General features: G+C 37.2%; 1 protein-coding gene across 4 annotated transcripts in view; it reads right to left on the bottom strand.

Annotated features, from left to right (window-relative positions):
• Positions 1-24,486, bottom strand: part of ANK2 (ankyrin 2) — a 418,509-nt gene that overhangs the window by 92,681 nt on the left and 301,342 nt on the right. For all 4 annotated transcript variants that reach the window (XM_069095397.1, XM_069095401.1, XM_069095405.1 and 1 more), the window contains 4 exons: positions 19,470-19,568; positions 19,190-19,288; positions 10,980-11,078; positions 9,770-9,868 (listed from right to left, as the gene is read on the bottom strand). In XM_069095397.1, the coding sequence (XP_068951498.1) occupies positions 9,770-9,868; positions 10,980-11,078; positions 19,190-19,288; positions 19,470-19,568 (396 nt within the window). The remainder of the gene's footprint in view (positions 1-9,769; positions 9,869-10,979; positions 11,079-19,189; positions 19,289-19,469; positions 19,569-24,486) is intronic.

Raw genomic sequence — 24,486 nt, 5'->3', positions numbered from 1 at the left:
TGGACAAAGAATATGATGCATCTCTTTGGGGATTAGGAGATCAACAGAAGAACATCAATCTTTCAAAGTTTTTCTCTTCTCTAATGTTCTGTTGCGATACTCCCTGTCCTGTTATAAATTTATACCATGGTTTCCAAATCCCCTGACGTGAATACTTATATTTGGAACTTGGGTTTTTCTTAATGAATGGGTGAATAGAAAGCTTGTTTTCATGTTGTCTATCACAGTTTGTGATGGCCCAAAGTTTAATAAACCACAGCTCCCAATATCATTTTAAACACCTTTACAAAATGTACATATATGGAAATATACAATTGAAGACCAGAGAAAAGATAAGTCATAATGATGTCTATGTCACAGCTTATTTCTTATTTCTCCAACCCTCACTTCTCTTTCCTATTCCTTGTTCTTTCCACACTGCAAAACTGTCCTGGTTTTACATGCTATCATATTGAAAATTCAATAATACACAGTGTGGCATTCCAAAGGTAGGATTCAGAGTCAGGAAGAGATAGGACCAAGTTTCACCACTGACAGAGAGGGAAGAGATGGAGGGAATAAGCATTTACATTGGTACCTATTATGTGCCATGAACTGTGCTAAGTCCTCTACAAATATTATCTCATTTGATTCTCACAACAACATCTGGGAGGGAGGTACTATTACAATGCCTACTGTACAGATGTGGAAACTGAGGCAATTTGACCAGGATCACACCATTAGTGTCTGAGTCGAGATTTGAACTCAGGTCTTCCTGACTCCAGCTATACACACTATGTATGTATACTGACTCTTTGATCATGGACAAATTTCTTAGACAAACAGTCTTCTGAAAACTCTCTAAGACTGTAAATTTCAGAACCAAGTCTAATCTGTACTGAGAAAAGGACTTCTTCACTCTGAGTTCCTGATGTGACTGAAATTAGAGACCAGGAATTGAAATGCTTTCATGTATTCAACAGTACATAGCAATATTGACTGAAAAACCATTGGTGATGAATTCAGTCTGTTTGACATCCAAACAGTCGGGAGCCAGAAATTAGATTAGTGTTATTAAAATTTATTTAAATCAGAAATGAAAATGGAGACAGTAATGACTTCTATTTGAGATGCCTCTTAACTGGCAATTTCCATTTCAGTACGACACTATGACTAAAGTGGCATTGGCTGGGAAAGTTTTCACAGATGTAAACAACTGTATTGCTTTGAAAAAAACCATACCCCAAAGTGTAAAAAGCTATTAAAGGTAGCAAATTCTACATCATATTTCCAGCATAGAGAATGAAGGAAGATGTCAGAACTGATGGTCAAGACTTCTTTGGAGTACAGATATTTTTAGACCAGAAGGTTGTGTGGCTTCTCAAATCCTACTTTGTTTGCTATTCCCAGAAACCACAAACCCTCCACTCTTTTTTGTTTACAGTGTGGTGGGGAGGGAAAGGGCTGTGAGAACACTCAAACACAGCTATTTCATTAAAAACCTTCGTATATCTCACTGGATTATCACAAATTATATGCTTCTGAAAAATATTCAAGATATCCTGCATCAAAATGGTTATAAGGTTTTTGTGCTACTGTGTTACTATATTATTGATATTTTAAATAATTCATTACAGTAGCAAATATAGCAGAGTCACCCTTCCCGGTAATTTATGGAGTATTGATATCACCAATCATGCTCTGTCCTGTACACTCTATGCTTTATTTATAGACCTGTAAACAAATTTTATATAGTTCCTCTATTAACTTATAGATTATTGCCCCTCTAAGATCAGCTATGGGACCATGGGCAAGTAAACTTAACCTCTATGAGATTTAGGAAACTCTCTAAAGTTTATCTATTCAAATTATGTATGACTTTTGATTTAGATTAGTAGAAAAAGGCACCACACTGAATATTCATGAATCCATAACTAGCCTATTATGAACTCCTTGAGGACAAGGATATCGAACATATTTTGTTCATCTTTGTCCATACCTGTCATAGTATTCCTGGGAAAACTTTACCAATTAAATAAAAGTAGTCTAATTAACTAAATATAAGAAAAAAATAAAATGGGAATTAAATTAAATGAAAGAGCACATTGGTCAAATAAGTTATCATCAGAGTTTTGCATTAAGAGGCTTCAATACTTGCAAAACAAGGTATTATGAATGCCGACCCAGTCTTTTTTTTTTCTTAACTGAGGAAATGAACAAAATAATTTCTTTGAAAAGCAGGATTGACTGGGGCAGCCAGGTGGTGCAGTGAGTAAGAACACCGGCCCCAGAGTCAGGAGACCCGGGACCAGTTCTGGCCTCAGATACTAAACAGCCACACAAAATAACTGGCCGTGTAACCTCGAGCAAGTTACTTAACCCCAATTGCTTAAAAAAAAAAAAAGCAAAACTGACAACTTTTTTCTAGATGATTTCTAATTTGAGCAAGTTTAAGCATGTCTTAGAAATGAATTATCTAAATTAAATGATTATTATTACTGCTACATTTATAATAAATGGATGAGTAAGTTTCTAAGTCAATTTAATGCAACTGCTTTTAAGGCACTGGGTTAGATTCTGTGGGAGACAAAGAGATGAACAAGGTGTGTACTGGGGTACCAAAGAAATCATAGCCTAGTAGGGGATTTAAATAAGACATCTGTACAAATAACTATATAGGATGTGATAATATTCATAGTTGGGAGCAATGTTCACAAAGTACACAGCAGCACAGGAAGTAGTCACTTCTTTCATTTGGGGAAAGCTTAGAGGTAGTAATATTTTAATGGGGCTTTTGATCCTGAGAAAGATTTTGATGATGCATTAGAGACCACTTTAGTCTTCTAATTGCCTGCTGACCTAATTGAGAAATGCAAGACATCCAATATACAAAGGAATCTGAACAAAGAGTTTTGAGTAAATATCTGGTGGTTTATTGCCATTACAGTATTCTTTAAAGGCTCAGGAAAATTAAGAATTAAATTAGAAATTCAGGTCGTGAACAAATTATGACATCTTTGTTCTCTGTTTTGTTATGAGCCAATGGCTACCCATATGGAGGGATGAGATCCCAAGTTCTGGAAATATTTCCAGAGTCCAACCAAACTCATGAAGGGCAGGCTCCTACCCTTTGAGAACAAGGCCAAAGTTAGCCATGGAAACAAGTTAGGTTATCTGCCTCTTTGATACCCCTCAATCAATTATGATGTTCCAAGATCTCAAAGCACAGACATTAAAGCAGAGGGAATAGATAATCTCTCCTAGATTCCTTGAGAAATAAGAAGAATTGACTAGCACAAGTGAGAGATGGGATGGCTTCTACACACGTCTTTGCATTTGCTATCTTCCTTCCCCGATAATTACACTGCAACCCCCCCTGGAGATTGGGAGTATACTCTTTCCCTGTCACCCCATTTTTAGCCCTCCAAGGCCTCAGTCAACTATACAAAATAAATCTTGTTTGGATCCCCACGTTTTGTGTGTGGGCTGACTTTCTTTTCCTTTCCTACTGGAATGATGATTTACCACACAATCACTTGCAGGGAGAAGTATTTGACACCAAATGTAGTAATAAACTGAGTAGGAGACCTTGATGAGATCTTTTCATATTGAGGAAAAATCCTAGGAATGTGAAGAAATAACCCTGATTCAGATGGAGATGCAGTGAAATGGCAGAGATAATTAGAAGAAAATGTTCTAGGCATGAGGTGTACACAAAGGCAGGAGAAAGTTAATACAAGGTGGGAGAATAGTTAACTAGAAGAGTTTGGTTGTAGTATAGATGGTGTCAAGATAATGGGAGGGGGGAAGAGGAAGGGAATGCACATTTATCAAGTGCTACCATGGGCCAGACACTCCATGTGCACACTTTGTAAATATGATCTCATTGGATACTCTCCTCTGATAAGCAAGTGATAAACTACTTATACCCCAACGAATCTGGGATAGTATCTGTCCTGTGCTGCCAATTGTCTTGAAATCTGCTGCATCTTTATCAGCTTATTTTGGAAACCCTGCATATTAAACAACTAATTATTTATCCAAAACTTAGCAACTTAGAGGTGACTGTACATGAAAACCAAACTCCACTTGGTTTGCTTTAAAATGTAAACATTGACATGAAGATAATAACAAAATAATCTATTTCTCATCCGAACGCCTTTTGTTCTATGGATTTTTTCAAATTTGGCTGCATTTAACATGAAACTAGTTAAAATGTACTAGTTTTCAGTTTCTGTTTTCCTCCCCGCCATAGCAGTGCATTTATCTTTGACTTTTAATGTTCTTCCTATTTGTCACTTCTGAGGTTGTAATAATATTTCACTGGTTCTGCAAAACAGAGTTTTTGCAGTTGTCCCCAAGATGGACAGGTTAGTTGTTTGGAGTATCTTGCTATTGTCAATAATGCTACATAATACTAGTATTAATAATATTATCAATAATACTACAATAAATAGTACTATAACACATAATACTATATATATGATATATAATACTATAATAATACAATAATTCTATAAATATTTTCCTACAGATGAGGTTTTTTTTTCCTTTCAATAACATCCTAAAGTTCTAGCCCTAGGAGAGAGGGATGGCTGAATCAAAAGGTATGAAGAACATTAAGGTGGTTTTTTTATATTGTCATATTGCCTTTTAAAAACATCTTTTCCATCTTTTCTTTTTTTTTTTTTGGAGGGGGGAAGGCAGGGCAACTGGAGTTAAGTGACTTGTGCAAGGTCACATGGTTAGTAAATGTTAAGTGTCTGAGGTCACATTTGAACTCAGGTCCTCCTGACTCCAGGGCCGGTGCTGTATCCACTGTGCCACCTCGCTGCCCATCCATTTTTCAAAAGTAGTAGCTAGGGCCTGGCTGTGTGTTTCCACTGATATAGGGACCTCCCAGATGAGGAAACACTCTCTTCCAGACCCGATTGATACCTTCTTTGTGACTCAGAGCCTTAGAGAGAGACTTAGAGCCAAGTAAAGTTTAATGATTTTTCAAGGGTCACACAGCTCATATGCATTAGATTAGGGACCTGAATGCAGGTTTTCTTGGCTCCAAGGACAGCCCATAGGCAGTCTTTCATCCCATTTCTCATTTCTTTTTGAAAAGCCATGAAATTGATTTCCTTAAATAATTCAAAGTTGTCATCAATTCAGGGTGATCTATCAAAATATAGTCATCAGTTGTGTTTTCAAGTACACACTGAACATACACAGGGACTATTGTGCTTTGTCAACCATTTGCTTAAATGTTTCAATGACTTGCTTTTTCATTGGTAGGTATTTCCTCCACTCAAGTATTTATGAAGCTCCTACTATATGACAGGCACTGTACTAAACACTGGAGATAGCAAGGCAAAATCACAAACCTTGCACCTCAAGCCGCTCACAGTCTAATGGGAGAGAAGCACAAATTGCCATTTATGACTCAAGAGAAAAAATCTTTGTTTAAAAATAATTCATTATCCTGTGATCAGTCTGGTGACAAGCCTTTTTCCACTGGGCTAGACTGAGCCTTGGAGAATGGATATACAATCCACCCCTAGGCTTGGCCTTGATGTTTCTCCTGCTAGGTAGGACCAGCATTAGTTTGTACTCTGCTGTCATTGGTTTGAGAACCCAGAGTGGAACACTGTATAAAACTCAACAACAAATGACTCAGTCATTCATGGTACTGCTGTGATAGTAATGGCAATTAAAGATTCCCCTGTATTGGCTTGGTTTTCAAATTGATTGTGTTAAAACCCAGAGTTTGTTAATCCCACCTGTGGGATGGGCTTGTTGATGTGAAAAGAAAGTCCTGAATTGGGAGGAGCTGGTGATGTAGATTTGGAGAGACACAAGAGAGAGGCGGAAGATTTTTTTTTTGGAAGCAACACCTCGTGGAGAAAGGGAGACTAAGAGAATTGCAAATCACAAATGGGGTCATGAAGAGTCAGGCAGGACTGAAAAGACAAAATAACCATACATTCTCTCTTAATTAGATTTAGAGTGTGTGTGTGTGTTAATTTTCATTTACCTTTTAGATGTTTTGGTGTCAAAATGACAGTAGTGGTGCTTAATTTTTGGTTAACATGTTTGATGATCTAAGCTCCAAATAAGCCTGAGAAATAGTAAGGAATCCCAGAATTATGTGGGGAACTTTGGGACCATTGGAGGTGAGGGACAGGACAAGTGTGTACAGTTGTATTAAGAGTTAATGTGGTGGGGCGGCCAGGTAGCACAGCGAGTAAGAGCACTGGCTCCAGTGTCAGGACGACTTGGAGATCGAATCCCAGGCTCAGACACTTAGCACCCACCCAGAAACACCTGGTCATGTAACCTTGAGCAAGTTACTTAACCCCAATTGCTTAGGGGCAGCTAGGTGGCTCAGCGAGTAAGAGCACCGACTCCAGTGTTGGGATGACCTGGAGATCGAATCCCGGGCTCAAACACTCAGCACCACACCCAGAAATAACTGGCAGTGTAACCTTGAGCAAGTCACTTAACCCCGATTGCTTAAAAAAAAAAAAAGAGTTAATGTGGCACAATAAAGAGCTGCTCACAATGTCAGCAGACCCAAAAAGGCCTGAGTTCAAGTACACCTCTGACAGGCAAAGCATTTGACCTCAAAGTACCTAGCCTAAGATATTAATTATAAATTGAAGAGCAGGTACCAATAAAATTGCACACAATTACATGCATGCTTTCACACAAGTATATGAAACACACACACACACCCCATTCTTAAAAAAAAAAAACCTTCACTACTAACAGAACTACTATTAGGGAATGTACTTTGTAAACTTGAGAGTGATATTCAAGTTTGAATTCTCATCCCTCTTATTAGAAAGGAGGTTTGATATTAGGTAATACACTGACAAACTCCAGCAAAATCAGCAAAGAGTAGTTGAATTTCCTACTGAATGGAGAAAGTAGTGATTAGACAATCCTACGCAGAAAGATGAAGGGAAAGCAAAGAGATGAATCAAGTGCTATAGGGGAAGCCCATTTTTCCATTCCCTGTTTTCTATCTCTTCCAGAATGAGAAAAGTCATGGAAATAAGGAAAATGAATAATGGTGATTTCCTTTCATCCCTTGCCATTCTGTTTTCAATTATAGTTTGATTAGATGTTGAGAGAGGCAGAAAAAAAAGTAACTGTAACAGGTGGCAACAGCTCATTTTGATAAACTTGAGTACTCAATTATTATTGTGAAAAATGATTTTCATTTCAGCCCACACCTTGCTAGTTGGCACAGTGGATAAAGCACTGGTCCTGGAGTCAGGAAGATTTGAGTTCAGATACAATCTCAGATACTCCTTAGCTATGTAACTCTGGACAAGTCACTTAACCTCAGTTAATTTAACTGTAGAATAGGGTAACAATAGCATTTACCTTACAGGCTTGTTATGAGGATCAAATATTTGTAAAGAGTGGTTAGCCAAGTTCCTGGTATGTAGTAGGTGCTGTATAAATGTGTATTCCCTTCCCCATAGCACCCACCATGTCCCCAACTCTAAAGCAAGAAGTGATGCTCCCCAAGAAACAGAGATAGACATGTAAGGCAGAGAAGACAAGTTCAGACTTGATTAAGATCAGTTTTAATGTAAGTGGAACCATATTTCTCTCTGGGAGACCACCAGACCACTTGTTTAGAATGCTACTTGATCCAATTTTAAGCATAGTTTCATAAATTTCTTTTTAAATAATGTGCTGCAACTGATATCTTCCTTCTAATATCTCTTGGGAACAAGTTGTGTAAGTCATAGTTACATTAGAGTAATAGCTTGTTTTCTCAGAAAACAAAAGGCTCACTGCAAAAGTGGTAGATATTGGACAGCTCCGCCCTCCCCATTTCCTCCTCCACCTAAAAGACTCTAAACCCACCATCTAGTGGTGACTCCCTTAACCTACACATATATAGTCTGCTTCTCAGAGAGTTACTGTGACATGTCTGGCTAAAATCATTCATACATTCAAATAAGTTATTTACAAACAAGCATTTACTAAATGATTACTTTGTGATAGGTAACAACATAGTAGCTAAAGATTAGCTTGTGAAATTGGAAGTCTTGTCAGTGAAGACTTAAAAAAAATTTCATACACTATTTCCAAAATGCCAGCTAAAGTGTTGTATATATCCAGAAATTTAGTGAAAGGATTTCCTAGGAAGAGGAAAGAATAAGTCACTGTGACTCAGTATTATTAGGCCAAGCATTTGTCATACTAGATGCAAAAATCTATTTTTCCCATTATGCTTCCTGTTATCTGAAAAAAAAAAAAGAATTAAAATTGGACCTTTTTTTTAAAAGGCAATTCTTAAATAGGTACAATTTCAGTTTCCCCCCTTTTAAAAATGCTGCAGTGCATTTGCCAAAGGTATTAAAGCTTCTTCTTGGGAAACAAATTGTGCTATCCTCCCTAATCTAAATTCAGACTTTGTCTTGCAGTTCATTAATAAATCATAGCCTACTCTTCTTAAAATTACACGTCAACCAGTTGGATTCCATCTTCCTCAATGTATATCAACAGGGACTCCATGTCAGGATGTAAGAGCAAAAATTCCTTTCCTTTTCCTCACATTTCTCAGAACTGAGTGTTCCAAAACTCCGCATGTATCACTTCTGGCTGAGGGCATTTACTAGAAACTTGTTCAAAATTTTCTCTTAGTTTGATTTATGATCTTCCTGTCCCAGTGGGCCATTAAATATCTTAGGGCTGTTCTAACTTTTGTAATGCATTGTTAAAAAAAAATAAACTGTTATTGTTCTTAAAGTTCAAGTTTCAAGGTTAAAAAGAAAGAGGTCAATAAACAAATGAGCGCAAACTAGAACGTTGTTTCAGCTTTTGGTCAGGAGGCCCTTCTTTGGAGGTCTTCTTCCCTTCAGTTGTGCTACAACTGAACTATTACTTTAAACACACACACACACACACACACACACACACACACACCCACTCTCTCTCTCTCTCTCTCTCTCTCTCTCTCTCTCTCTCTCTCTCTCTCTTTGTCTCTCTCTTTCTCTGTCTCTCTCTCAGACACACACACACACACACATACACACACACATTCCCCCCTGCCCTCCTTTACTCTTTCAGTCTGTCTCCAGAATGTCAACTACTTGCCCTGAACTAAATGGATTCAAATGTTAATCATTGTTCTTTGACCGAGAGACAACAGGTTTATTTATCCAAAATAATCAAGGAGGAAATAAATATTGAGTCTTGAGTTGACCACCTTATCACCCAGTAAAATGCATGAAATTGGCTTTAAAGTTAATTTAAATTAACATATATATACATATATATAATGTTCGACAACATGAAGAGAAAAGTTTTTTTTTATGATTAGTAACACAAAAGCATTTGAGCAAAACCAGCTTTTTTTAAGGAAAGCCTTTCCTGTCACCTTCACCCCCCCCCCATCCTCCATCTCTGTGGTACCTGGCACAGCATCCTCTGCCAAGGAAGATGCAGTTATATGGCTATGCCACTTTACCAACTGTAGGTGCAGTGCATCATGAACACAAGGGAAAAAGAAGGACCAGAGGATTAAAGGCAGAACAAGAAACTAAGTAAACACACCCCCTTGCAAAAGTATAATTTTCTCACATTTGTGTGGCTAGAAACTATTACTATTTGTGTGGGATTTTGTTTTGTGCCTCAATTACTTCCACGTGGGTTCGATAATTTTACTGAAGAAAAGTAAAGGCTCAAACCCCAAAGGGTCTCAAGACTTATAAATGAACAAGAAAAAAAGAAATCAAACCATTCTGATTCCCCATCCCAAGATTCAGTGTGTACTCACCGTTGTGGTGGTGGTGACCTCCTCAGTTACAACCTTCAGCGTATCGACCACAGAGATGTATCCCAGACGTTTAGCAATTGCTAGGGCAGTGTTGCCATTCTGAAGAGAAAGAGAGAAAGAGAGGGAGAAGTGAGAGGGAGGACTGTGATGTGAGCCAATGAGATCACCCGCGGCTCTGCATGAGCCAGCATTTCCATCCAAAACAAGGCACAGCTTAGGAAAATCACTGGTTTTTACCATTACATCTGAATCTGTCTTTGTAACTTCTTTAGACTATAGTCCCAGTCACCATGGGAACACAACATGCTTACATCTGCCTGCTATTTCTAATAAAAAAGTATTCTAATGCTTTAACCCTGAAGTTGTCAAGTATCTCTTACAAATAATGTGTCATGACCAAAAGAATGCCTGGTAAATTTAAGGAAGAGAAACTTAGCAAGTGGGAAGTTAACTTTTTCATTAGATATTACCACATCTGTTGGAGGTTCGATGTTGCCTGGGGGAATACAGCAAAATCCTTAGATACAGCTGTGCAAGAGCTCGCCATGCAAATAACAAAAACAAAGAATGCAGCCTGAACCACTGGGGATCCTATAGCTTAATTGCATAGGTTCATTTCCATTTTAAATGGTTCCTCAGGCAATGGGACTTTGTCTTAAAACTGCAACTGGAACTGAGCGACCTTAAGCAGCTCAAATGGTTAGAAAGACCAGAAAAGAGATGTGTTCCCACATCTGATAGCCAGCTGTAAGCAAAGAACATTCAATACGACCCAAGTGCAAGACTTACTCTCCAGAGAGGAGATGATGGAGTCAGTCAAACTGTTCTCCATCAGGCAAAAAAACTCCCAATTAACTTACTAAGTATGACTTCAGTAAAGGCTTTCTTTGGCAGCTCAATTTTGCTGGGAATTTGGTCTGCTTTATAATGATGAAGGGAGGCTCAGCTATGGTATGAACCAACTCGGATGGGTTGGGGACAATGAATCTGAACAGGGACGCCTAAATTTTGTGCATGGACCTCTTTGACAGTCTGCTGAAGCCTACCGATCCTCTCTCAAAAGAACTTTTTTTTTTTTAATTCATAGGAATAAAAAGGAAACCATTTATATTAAAATACAGTTATCAAAGAAAACAAAACAACAAAAACCAGTTTACAGACCATAGATTAAGAATTCCTGATATGGACACCATTTTTGTCCTCTACTTACCGCAGTAATGGCATTTGGCTTGGCCCCATGCTGAAGAAGCACATTGATGATGTGAGTGTGGCCTTGTTGGGCAGCTTGATGCAGAGGCGTGTAGCCATTCTGGTGGTCATGGTCACAAGTTGGAAGAGAGGGGGCAAAGAAAAAGAAGTATTAGAATTTATTTTGTACTTTAAAAAACATCTTCTTTATGCTGACAATTAAGGAGGCTTTATTTCTACTTAGCAATCCATAATTTGCAATAGCAACAACCCCCTCATACCGTATGGCCTAGTAAATAAAGTAGAACAGACTGTCTTATTAAACAGTCAGATTCACAGTCTCTAATATTTGCCCCCAATTGTCAGCAGAGAAGAGAGGGGTGATCAGAAGCTTATAAGTAACAAAGGTAATAAGGCAGTACCTTGTGTTGCTTCCTCCCCCTCTCACTCCCCAACCCTACCCATTCCACCCCTCATGGCTCACTAGGGGGAAAAAAAGTAGAAATTGTTATCTGAAGACTACAGATCATCAAACATCCAACTGCATTTGTTGTCTTTTCTAATCATTGCCATAAGATGTGTAACAAATTTCGAGTCTAGTTCTAAAGATTCCTATATTCTATGCCAATGAGATGGGATCTCATATCAAAGGCACTGGTCAAACAAAACAAGAGTACCTAGTTAAACAATAGTCATTCAAGTGCCAAGGGAATGATAGGTATTTAGTTTGGAATGGTTTTCCAAGACAATGCTATTTGCAACATGAAGGCTAGACTTTCAGGACTATGTGCTTCATGTGGTTCTGTTGTTGAAGTTGGTATTTACGGAATGGCCTTGAAGCCAACCCAGCTTTGATCCAACTACATAGACATTTTGGCACTGGGGGGAACAGTCTATTCAGATGTCCATATGTCATTGTATATTACACTTGATCTGAATAATATCTGAATCTCCATGGGGTGGGGGTTGATTCTTCAGAAAGCTTCCAAAACTTAGATGTAAGATGGGGGAAGCCAGAAGCAATAAGTGGTACCCTTATAATGATTATCAGCTTTGCCCATTATGGGCATAAAATTCTGGGAATGAATACTATAATAGTCAGAATCCTAACCCTACCTCACACTTGGGAAAGCAATGTGGTATAAAACACTGTCTCTGTAGTCAGAGACCAGAGTTCAAATACCATCTCTGATGTTGACTGTGTGACCTCAGGAAACTCACTTGATCTCCCTGTGCCTTAGAGACTTCTCAATTGTAAAGTGAACAATCATGTGACCGCAGTTTTACAGTTAGAAAGGGCCTTAGTGTCCACTGAGTTCAACCCTGTCATTTTACAGATGAGGACATTGAAGACCAGAGGGCCTAAACAACTTGTCCAGAGTCACACAGCTAGTCAATTCTAAGGCAAGATTTGAACTCAGGGCTTCCTGACTCTTAACTGTGGTGTTCCATCCACCATGCTACCCAGGTAGCCTCTGAGGCTCTTTCTAGCCCTATAGCCAGGATCCTATAATATTGATATCCTAATATATCCAGTGTCATGTTATTCACATCTCCTTATTCTTTCTATTTACATTCAGCGAAGTGGCGCCATTGTGCACAGAGCACCAAGCCTGGAGTCAGGGAGACTTGATTTCAAATCTACCTTCAGACACTTACTTATCTGTGTGACCCTAGGCAAGTCACTTAACCCGTTTGCCTCAGTTTTCTCACATGTAAAATGGTGAAAATAATCGCACCCACTGCCCAGGATTGTTGAGAGATTCAAATGAGATAATAATTGTAAAGCACTTAACTATTATATGTTGTGTGTCTAGATAGAGACCTATTAATTTCTCTATTTAGTATAAATGAGTATCTACCTATCTGTGTATCTGTTTAGCATGAACTGGAACTATGGTTAAGAGTTGAGGTGCAGGCACCAAATCATAGAATGGGGGGTGGGGTGGGGGAAAGGGGAAGTATAACAATGGGTCATAGTGTATACTGTATGCAAAGTGCTATAATGTTATAGCATCATATGCCTGCTTCTTTTCATATAGAATTCCCTTAAAAATGTTTGCTAAATTGAAATGAATTTGTGCAAGTAAATACGGGTATCTTTCATACATGTGTTTGCCCTCTCTTTATACACACATGTATGCCTCTACATATACATTTTTCTCATATACATTCTGTATTCCTCTACATATATATTTCTATTTATTTGTCCTTGTACATATATTTAGCCTAAATAGGTTCTGATATCCCTAAGCTATATTTCTGACATCTTTAAGCTATAAAGTTTAAGATTTTTTAAGACAATCTGTATTTTACTTTTCAGGGGCACAGAGTGGGCAAAGGGAAAAATGGTAGTAATTAAAAGATCAGAGGATTTAAAACTGGACAAGACCTTATAGACCATGTAGTTTAACCCCCTCATTGTACAGATGAGAAAGTCTCAGTTAAGTGACTTGCCCAAGGTCATGCAGTTGATGTTTTGGAATCTGAACCCAGGTCCTTTGAGTCCAAATCTATTCATCTGTTCACTACTCCATACTGCTTTTCAAAGAACCATAGCAGAAGAAATGGAGACTTAGTCCATACTGCTTTGTATCAAATGGTGGTTTGTGGGTGAGGTGAGAGGTAGACAAGAAGGACCTGCTTGGACTGCTTCCTCATTATTTCCCTGGGGATAAACTCATCCCCAGGAATCTCATCCTCAGGGGACTGGTTTTGCTCCTGTATTCAATATTCCTCCTTACCCTCAGTTGATTTTCCTCTCTAACTGGAAGGCTGAAGGGTAGAACAGAAACCTCTCCCAAAGCCTCCCTTTATACAGGGTTCATATCAATCAATAAAAATGTATGAAGCACCTACTTGGGACAGCTAGGTGGCCAAAAGGATAGAGAGCTGGAGCTGCAATCAGGAAGATTCATTTTCCCAAGTTCAATTCTGGCCTCAGAAACTTCCTAGCTGTGTGACTTTGGACAAGTCTCTTGACCCTGTGCCTCAGTAATAACACCACATATCTCCCAGCTAGGGATGGAGTGGATACTGTTCCAGATCTGAAGTCAGGAGGACTCATCTTCCTGAGTTCAAATCTGATCTTAGACATTTACTAGCTGTTTGACCCTAGGCAAATCACTTAACTTCAGTTTCCTCATATATAAAATGAGCTGGAGAAGGAAATGGAAAATCACTCCAGTATCTTCGCCAAGAAAACCCCAAATGGCATCATAGAGAGTCATTCATGACTGAAAAAATAACTGAACACAGAATCACCTACTTATGTGCCATTGTGCTAGACGCTCAGGATGCAAAAAGGACCAAAAGACAGTCCCTGCTCTCAAGAAACTTACACTCTAATGTGGAAGACAATGTGTAAATAAATATATGCAAAGTAAGGTAGATGCAAGATAATTAGGAAATAATGAAAAGGGGGAAAGCACAAGAGGGTTTGGAGAATGTATCCAGTAAAAGATGGGATTTTAGTTGAGACTCAAGGGAAACTCTGCTTGGTTTTAACGTCAAGAACATCACGCCCCTCTGCCAGGCACCATTAGTTCCTACCCCCCAAAGCCTTTTTAGCTTCCTTTCGTGTACTACTTTGGCCATTAGATTGTAAACTCCTTGAGGGCAGGGGCTGTCTTTCTTTTTCTTATATGTATCTCCAGTGCTTAGCACAGTGCTGGTACACAGTAGGAACTTAATAAATGTTGATTGACAATATACTAGTGACAATTAATATAGCATTTTATTGTCCTATTGAACAATAACTCACATTTATATATTTCTTTAAGACTTACAAAGCACTTTTCTCACCATAACATTGTGAGGTAGCGTGGGAGGAAATGATTTATTATATTGTTCAAGATAAAATTATTATAGTGTTTAAATCCAATCTTCTCTGATTAAAGGTAGTCCAAACCTAGAATATCCCTGAGCCCATTAACTCTCTAGGAAAGCTGGAGATCACTCCAAGGTATTTTGGGTTCCCCCAGGTCCTCGATACACTCAAAGTAATCTTGTTTTGTGTTACTCATACCCAGAACTTAAGATGGGGCCACCCTAGCTTGTGTTCTGGTTTCACACAGATTTTCTTGAATGCTTATAGTCATTCATAATCTGTATCTCAATCTACCTTGTTTTCAAGGTGTCCTCAGTAACTTTGATCAACTGTGTGCATGTGGTTCATGTCCGGGCACCTTTGTTGAACCCTATGTAATGTCAACCCTCCTGGGGGTTGGGGCAGGGGAAGCCACACTTCTTTCCAGCTCATTCTCCTCCACCAAATGACCAAATATATTGCTTTCTAAAACTACTTCAGATTTTGGGGTTTGTTCTCGTGAATGACAGAAGGATGACGAATATAAAAGTGTTAGTAGCTTAAAAGTTCCCAAATATTTTGGGGATGCTATGTATAACATTATCTTAATTTTCTGAACACACATCACTTAACCCCCCAGAGCTTGTTTCCTAATCAGTTGTGAACCTGGGCATATGTATGTATGTGTGTATGTATGTATATATGTATATATATGCATGTGTATATGCATATATATGTATATATGCATGTGTATATGCATATGTATATATGGATGCATAAATTTACATATGCACATATAAATGTTATGTATGTATGTGTGTGTTTGTGTACATATCAATACATACACATATAAACCTGATTGTGCCTCATACTTATTTGGTGGGATGCAATCATTCTCTCAGTTAAGATTACAATAAGATCAAAAAGATTTTCAAAAATAATACCGTCAAGAAATCAAAAAGCAACACCCCTCCCACCCAAGCCTTAATTCCTTCTTTTGAATAACTCTAGGCACATCACAGAAAAGACAAGAATCAGAAATACATTAACCATTCAGAGAATCTGAAGATGCTGAGATGAGTATACATGTTTACATCCCTGAAGAGCTACTATTCCATTTGGCACAGGAAGAATGACTCAGTTCATTTGAGAAGATTAATCGTGACAAGAACATTTTATTTTTTTCCTTCTAATCAAATATTTATTTGAGCAGGTTAGGCTCAGGGATACATGAGCTGTAATTTAATGTTATTTTAAATCACCCTTCTCTATAACTAAGTGCATTTCTGAAAATTTTTTTTAATAAAAGTAAGGTGACCTACTTGGTCCCTAAGCCTTCTAACTCAGTAGAACAAAAGTCACCATCAAAGTCACTACTCAGATGAAGTAGGGGGCATGTTAAAAAAAGGTCAGGGCTTCCCCAAAACACTTCTAAAGCAGCTATTGTGTGGCTTAGTTAATAAAATGAATATAATAATAGCTTAATGTGGGAACAGCCAAGAATTATCATAAGAACTTTCCAATGACCTGCACTGTAGAATTTTAAATTTAATTAATTTAAAGGTATGTACACACCTTTGTCAATGTGCATAGATATATCTATATGTATATGTGCTTCTTTCTGCTTCTTCTAATAGGATGTGTAAAGAAACTTATTTGCAAGAAATGCAGGGGTTAATTGCATGCTGGATATGGAACGTGAAAAAATAAGTGGATGAATTTATTCATTTGGTCTTATATAGCTGGGGTTCGAGAGTGCTCATATGGGAACTTCCAAAAAAGAGTATACAAATGAATATGTTTTGAGAGAAGAGCTACATAAAACCTCCTAATTTGTCTTCCTTCATCAAGTCTCACCACTCTAATCCATCCTCCACACTGCAGCCAAAGAAATTTTCCTTAACTACATATCTGACTATGGATTCCTCTACTCAAACAATTCTAGGGGCTTCATATTGCCTTTTTAATGGTGGTTCTCTAGCTTTTTTGTTGAAGGACCTCTTTATGCTGTTAAAATTTTTTAAGAATCCCAATGAGCTTTCTTTTAAAAATGTTGGTTCTATCTAGTGATAGTTATCATATTAAAAATGAAAATATTTTAATATTATCATGAAAATAATCTTTTCCTAATGGATCCCCTCAAAGTATCTTGGGGATTCCCCATGGTCACTGGACCATCATTTGCAGAGTATTCCTCTATAATAAAGTAAAAATTCCTTTTTAGTTTTTATAGACTTATACAAATGGGCCTAAATTTCTATTTCCAGCCTCACTCAACTTCACTCTCTTCCTGCACTCCAGAATTCAATCAAACCAGACGTTTTTTAAAAATTTTTTTGGCTTTTTTTTGGGGGGGGAGGGCAATTGGGATTAAGCAACTTGCCCAAGGTCACACGGCTAGTTTTTTTTTGTGTGTGTGTGTTAAGTGTCTGAGGCCATATCCGAACTCAGGTCCTCCTGACTCCAGGGCCACCACTCTACTCACTGTACCACCTAGCCTCCCCCAAACCAGACTTTTTTTCTGTTCCACACAGACAGTAATCCACCTCTCATCTCTATGCCTTTTTATTGGCTATTCCACATTCCCAGAATGCTTGCCACTCCCTCATGGAGTCCTCTTTCTTTAAAATGCTACTGAGACAACATTTTCAGCATCAAGCCTTTCTGGATCCCCCAACTACTGGTGCCCTTCCCCACCCTCCCAAACATCCTTAAACTTGGTATATGTTTGTCTTTATTCCTTTTATATCTATGACATATACGCATGTATACATAAATGTATATGAGTGTCTGTATGTATATAGAGAGAAGGGAAACACAGAAAGACACAGAGAGATAGAGAGAGACAGAGAGATAGAGAGAGACAGAGATAGGGAGAGAGAGACAGAGACTGAGAGAGACAGAGATAGGGTGAGAGAGACAGAGACAGGGAGAGGGGGAGCAAGAGAGAGAGGGAGAGGGAGAGAGATTGTTCAGTTGTTCAAATGTCTCAAACTCTTTATAATCCTGTAAGCCAAAGCATGCTAATATTGCACATGGGGTTTTCTTGACAAGGATATTGGAGTGGCCTGTCATTTCCTTCTCCAGTGGATTAAGACAAACTAATGTTAAATAACTTGCAAAAGTCACAGAACTAGGAAGTATACTAGGCTGGATTTGAACTCAGATCTTTCTGACAACAGAGCCAGTATTCTCCTGAACCACCTAACTGCCTTGATATGTGTGTGTGTGTCACACACATTAACGTGTATGAGCTTAGTTCTTAGTAAGAGCTTAATATTTGATCAACTGATCACAATATTCTTCAGAGTGCTAATTAAATTATCGAGGTGGTAATTTTTTTTTCTATTTGAGTGCCCTGAATTGATATGCTTAACTAGTTGTTTTGAACAGGGCTTTTTATATGACAATTTTAAGAAATAATTGAGGTTAAAGGGCAAAGTGACATAGCCCATTAAAGGATAGAATTGCGGTCAAGCAAGCTAGGTTGGAATCTTTCCTCTCAACGCTGTGAGACCCTGGAAAAGACATGTTAAGTCCCAGGGTCTCAAGGTAACACATGGTAATTAGAATTTGATTTAAAAACAGATAAAAAGTTATGAGGTTGAAAGCATAGGTATAAAACCACCTAGAGGGGAAAATGCATATTTTCCATATCTTAGGGTTGTTAAGAGGTTCATAAGAGAAAATACATGTAAAGAACATTGGAGACCTTAAAATGTAAATATCACTGATCATTGTCAGCTCTGTCTTATACTTCAACTTCTTGCCTAGACTTAATGTATCACTGCTTCCTTGAGTGTGTCTATAAGATGATTCCTGGTGTGACATGGCCCACTTAAAATGAAAAGGAGGAATTCTAGGTTTCTAAAATATACTTTGGTAAAGGGAAAGGGAGCTTGAAGCAACACAGAATCTATCACAACTCTCCCCTACATGGATCTATTTCAAGGAGTTACTCTACCCCAGAGTTCAATGTTAACTTTTATCCATTATGGTTTTTTTTTAGAGCTAGTGCATTAAGGAGCCTCCTAGTTAATAAAACTTATTGGAATGCAAATAGGCAATTTGAAAATATTAATATTTAGAAAACCATATTAGAAATGCACAGACCTTAGGGGCGGCCAGATGGCTCAGCGAGTAAGAGCACCGGCCCCAGTGTGGGGATAACTTGGGGGATCGAATCCGGGCTCAGATACTTAGCACCACACCCAGAAATAACTGGCCATGTAACCTTGAGCAAGTTACTTAACACCAATTGCTTAAAAAAAGAAAAAAAAAAGAAATGCACAGACCAAAAATGGAAAAAACAAACAACAAACTCTTCAACCTGTCCATAGGCAATGAAGAAGTAAGCTCCATATAATTGAACCATTTATCCCATTATAGAAGGGAAGAAAAATGGACCTCTCCTAGAATTTTACCTTGGTTTTTGCATTGACATTTGCTCCTTGCTTCAGAAGAAAGTTGACCATTTTTACATTTCCATAATGGCAGGCCACAATCAAAGGAGTATAACCAAGCTAAAATCAGCAAAGAAAAAAAAAGCAGTATAAGTACTTTGAGTGTCTGACAAGACTTCAGATTCAAGGAAAGCTATCATCCATTGTTGCAGGAGAACAGAGGTCAAGTGTATGTCTTCCTTCTCTCTCCAATCTGAAAATAGGGTCCTGTAACATGTCCCATGATCATCTTTTGGTTTACCTTAGTCTGAGCATCTTTGTTGGCACCATGCTTTGTAAGGATTTCAGCAACGTTCACTTTATCCTCTTGAGCTGCAAGATGCAAGGATGTCAGTCCACTCTAGAGAAGAAAAGAAAATTAGAAATATTAAGATGGGGGTTTGGTTTATCAAATGTAATGCTTTGGAAAATAAACCTATGAAACTGTTATAGTTATAGGCCTGAGAATCTCATAAACAGAGGATACCCATCAGTTGGAGATGGCTCAATAAGTTGTGGAATATTTTTGTAATGTAATGCTATCGTGCCGTAAGAAATGATGAGCATGATGCTTTCAGAAAAACCTGGGACAATCTGCATGAACTGATTCAGAGGGAAGTAAGCAGAGCCAGAAGAATATTGGACATAGTAACAATGATATTGTATGATGATCACCTGTGAATGACTATTTTAAGTATTGCAATGATCCAAGAACATTCCAAAGGACTTAGGATTCAAAATCCATCTCCAGAGAGAGACTTGATGAACTTGGAATGCAGATTAAAGCATGCTCTATTAAACTTTATTATTATTTTTTGTCTTCATTTTTTTCAAAACACAGCTCATATGGAAATGTTTTGCTTAACTTGCAATATATAATCTATATCAAATTGCTTGCCTTCTCAAGGAGGAGGGAATTTGGAGATACACATTCTTGAAAATGAATGTTAAAGAATTTTGTTTACGTGAGAAAAATAATAAAATAAAATAAGAGAATCTCATAAACAATATCCCTTTACTCTGAAGTTGAATGTCTTGATTAGCAAAAAGCAGCACCTTAAACAAACATGTATTTTCTCTATGTGCCATTTATGGTATCATTGTGAAGCTTTAAAATAACTCTCTTAATGGAGCTATTCAACAGTCCTCATCTCAAATCCATCTGGTTCTCATTTTATCTATTTATTCACCTAAATAATTAAGAAACAAAACCTGGTTTACATTTTTATAACTATAGGAATAATTAATAAAATAGCCATATTACCATCAACGATCCAACACAATTACAGGGAATTAGTTTAAAACAATATATACATATGCTATAAATTAGAAGTTGTAATGGACAAGACTTTCTAAATCAGTGACGTCAAACTCAAATAGAAATGGGGACCAGTAATCTGTACAGAAGGATTCCCGCAGGCCACAAACTGACTTAATTTTTAAAATATGATATTATCTATGTTTCATTGTATTTTTATTTATTTTGTTAAATATTTGCCAATTACATCTTAATCTGGCTTGGGCTGCACTCAGGAATTTAATACATGTTGTGGTCTAGGCAGAATGTTTGACAACTATAATCTAAGTAACAGAAGGAGTTATATGTTAGTGGAAGGAAGGAAACAAGTATATATTAAGTTGGCCCAGTATTCTAATTCACTGTGCCAACTAGCAGCCTGGAAGAATAACTACATAGATGAAATCATGGGTCCTTGAAATGATGATGAGGTAACTGATCATTGTGTATCTAAGAAAATGACTATTTTAAGGGGCAGCCAGGTGGCTCAGCGAGTAAGAGCACCGGCTCCAATGTCAGGATGACCTGGGATCAAATCCGGGCTCTGATACTTAGCACCCACCCAGAAATAACTGGCCGTGTAACCTTGAGCAAGTTACTTAACCCTGATTGTTTAAAAAAAATGACTATTTTAATAGCATTTCTGACAAGTGCCTTTGTATCCTGCTCTATTTTCATAAGTGATTATTTAACCTTTTTATCTTTGAAAACATTACCAATCTAAAGGTGGTTTGCAATTCACTACATCAACTGGATTTCTGCTGCTGAAATAAATTCATATGCTCCTAGAAGAGCAAAAAAGAGAAAAGTATAAATGTTCCCCCTCTTCCAATTACAACTGATTGTTTGAATGGAACTAAGAAAGTCTGGAACTGATTTTATTTCATAGGTTTAAGATGATGATTTGATAGAGAATGGATACAGAGAGAGCCTCAAAAGATGGTACTTGATGCTGATGGTTTCTCATTTGTAAAGTTTGATATTTTAGTTGATTCAGAGCAAATATATATATATATATATTCTCCAAAAGGGAGTTTATATTTGATCAACGTATTTTACTGAGCCTTTTTGTCCAAAGTACTTTTATCATTATTTTATTATGATGCCAAAAGAACATAAAGCAATCCTCAACTTGTGTTTGTTGTATAAATAGTTAGATTTTAAATATTTCCCCCATTAAATATTTTAAGTAGTTTTCATTTAGCTACACATATGACACAACTTTGACTGGAGAGTACAGTATCTAACACTAGAACTGCTCCTAAAGAAATAATGTCATTCCTGTCAGATTCAGAATCTGATTTTTTTATATGCCAAGTTCCATGACATGTATCTCAAAAAACCTAGAAAGATACATATTGACAGACTGATCATACTTTCTCTTGGGGAATGATGTACCTAGAAGAAATGTATAGCAGATGAGAGGAAATAGACAATTGGTGCCATGGTTGTTTTTTTCCACTAAACAAAATACCACTATGAGAAAGCTTATCGTGAAATGTCTAGAATTCTATCCCAGTATATTTTCCTCAAATTAAAACATTGATTTAACAAACATTTTTGAGGGCCCCTATATGCAAAACTCTGAGCTATGGCACTGTGAAAGAAAGATGAATAAGACATGTTTGATACCCTAGAATAAATTATAATCTAGTAAAAGCAATACAACAAATACAGAAATAGCTATAATGTAAGAAATATTTCTTAAGTGCCTAAAATACACAAAACATTGTGCTAGTTATCTGTGAGATAAAAAGTGTAGTTAAAATGCTTTCTTTATCCTTGGTGGGTATACAATCTAATAGAAAGATAAAACACTAATACAACTTGCTATGTTACCAAATATTATGTAATAAGTGCATAAAAATATTCTAAATCCAATAATTATGCAACATCTGAGAAGAATGATCTTCATAGACTGAGGGATCCATTGGGGCTCCATAGAGGTGGGAGTATTTGGGTTGAACATAAAGAGGATGAGTGGATTTTAAACATGCTATTAGTACCTTCAAACTGGAATAAAATGATAAAGGAAAAGATATTTATTTGAGTTCTAATCTGGCCTCAAACACTTACTTAATCCTGTTTGCTTCAGTTTCCTCATCTGTGAGAAGAGCTAGAGAAGGAAATGGCAAACCACTCCAGTATCTCTGCCAAGAAAACCCCAGATAGGGTCATGAAGAATCAGATATGACTGAAAATAACTGAACAACATTTCAACTGAGGTAAAATAATAATAACAATAAGAAAGGCAAAAGAACCCAGATCCTTCCATCCAGAAAACACTTGATCTCTACAAAGTAGAAAACTATGGCAGACAATTAGGAAAACTAATTTCAGATATAAGGTCATTTGTATAATATTATAAAAGGTGGCTGTGGAAGTTATGAACAGGATAGAGAAGTGAAGAATGGAAAAAAGGAAACAAATCTGCAGAAAATTTGGCATGAGACTCAACTAATCCAAATCATCCCAGAAGCACTTACAGATGGAACCAGAAGGAGAACAACAAATAGATGAAAAACAGAACAGGACTGCCAATTGTCTATTACATTCAATTTTTATCACTGGTGACAATGCAGAGGCAACATTTGGACTCATACCTTAGTACCTGCTGTGCTATATAAGGAGGCAGAACTGGTGCTGGAGAAAATAAAATCAGGAATAACAGCAAGAAAAAAGTACAAACAGGAAAAAAGTCTGTTTTGAACACAATTGAGCATACACATTTTTGAAACATGTTTTGAAGATAATGAACAACACAATTTTGAAAGATCTGAGGGGTCAATTTTCAAGCTACCTAAATGAGTGGAAGAAGGCATTAAATGACTAGAAGAAAAAATGGTGGGCATTACCAAAAAAGGCAATTAAGATGACTATCTACCAAACCATGGCAACCTTGTCATCTTTATAAGATTTTTCTGAGAATGATCGATATACATGCTAAAGATTTCCTTGATGGAAATATGAGAAAGGATCTAGAAGGGTTTAGCAGATGATTTTCTATAGTATCTCATATCTTAGCAGTCATACATCTTATAGAAAGATGTGGAAATTACAAAATCATTATTTTTAGTTATTATTTAAAAATTTCACTCAGAATAAAAAAAATGAATCCTTAAAAGATCTTCTACAAGTTGTCTTTCAAGAATAAGATAAAATAATATGAGAATTTGAAATTTGTAATATGCAATTCAAAAGAATTTGAAATATGTAGCCATAGAGAAAACTTTATTCATCAGTCTTCTAATTATTATTTGAAGTGAGGGATAAAAGAGGGAGAAGTCTGTTAACCAAAAGAATATACATACACTTTTGTGCATATGAAAGCTCAGAGAATATCCAATAAAGAGTTCAGATGGAAAGATTCCTTCTAGATGGTAGATTCCTTCACATGCTTTCATTTGCAAATAAAATAATGGTAACTGCATCAATATTCAGAGTATCATGCAGCTTCTTCAATAAGAATCCCAGGTACTATAAAGAGATCAGTCTAACAGTCCTCATAGGTAAATCCTACAGTTGAGGAACACCTGTTTTTAGATAATGACATATAACTTAATGGGCAGTCATTCCATCGATATCTGTATTTGGACAGATACTGCTGATGGAGAAAAAGTAGGGCCCAAAATTGGGCCCTAAAGAGAGCAAAGAAAGAGAGCAAACAAGATTGTATTTGGCAACTCTACAGTACTTATGATGATCCCAAGCTTCTTTTCAATGCAAGTATTGACCTTTATAATTTCAATGTCCTGGTCATATTGTATCAACAAAAAACAGGCCACCTTATCTCCCAAGCATTGAAATCACAGGAAACTCACAGGGCAATGGAGAAAACCATAGTGTGGTCAAATAGGATGCAGCATTATTAATGAAAGCTCATACACAAGAAGTGGTATAAAAATAGAATATGTGAAGTCAAGAAAAAGGTAAAGAGGGGTGGCTAGGTGGCACAGTGAGTAAGAGTGCTGGCCCCAGAGTC

This window comes from Petaurus breviceps, unplaced genomic scaffold (assembly GCF_028583685.1).
Source record: "Petaurus breviceps papuanus isolate PSGF00001 unplaced genomic scaffold, PetGlider_PUasm1.0 126, whole genome shotgun sequence".
NCBI lineage: Eukaryota > Metazoa > Chordata > Mammalia > Diprotodontia > Petauridae > Petaurus > Petaurus breviceps.
Note: the sequence above shows the minus strand (reverse complement) of the source record. Positions and strands in the feature narration are given on the sequence as shown.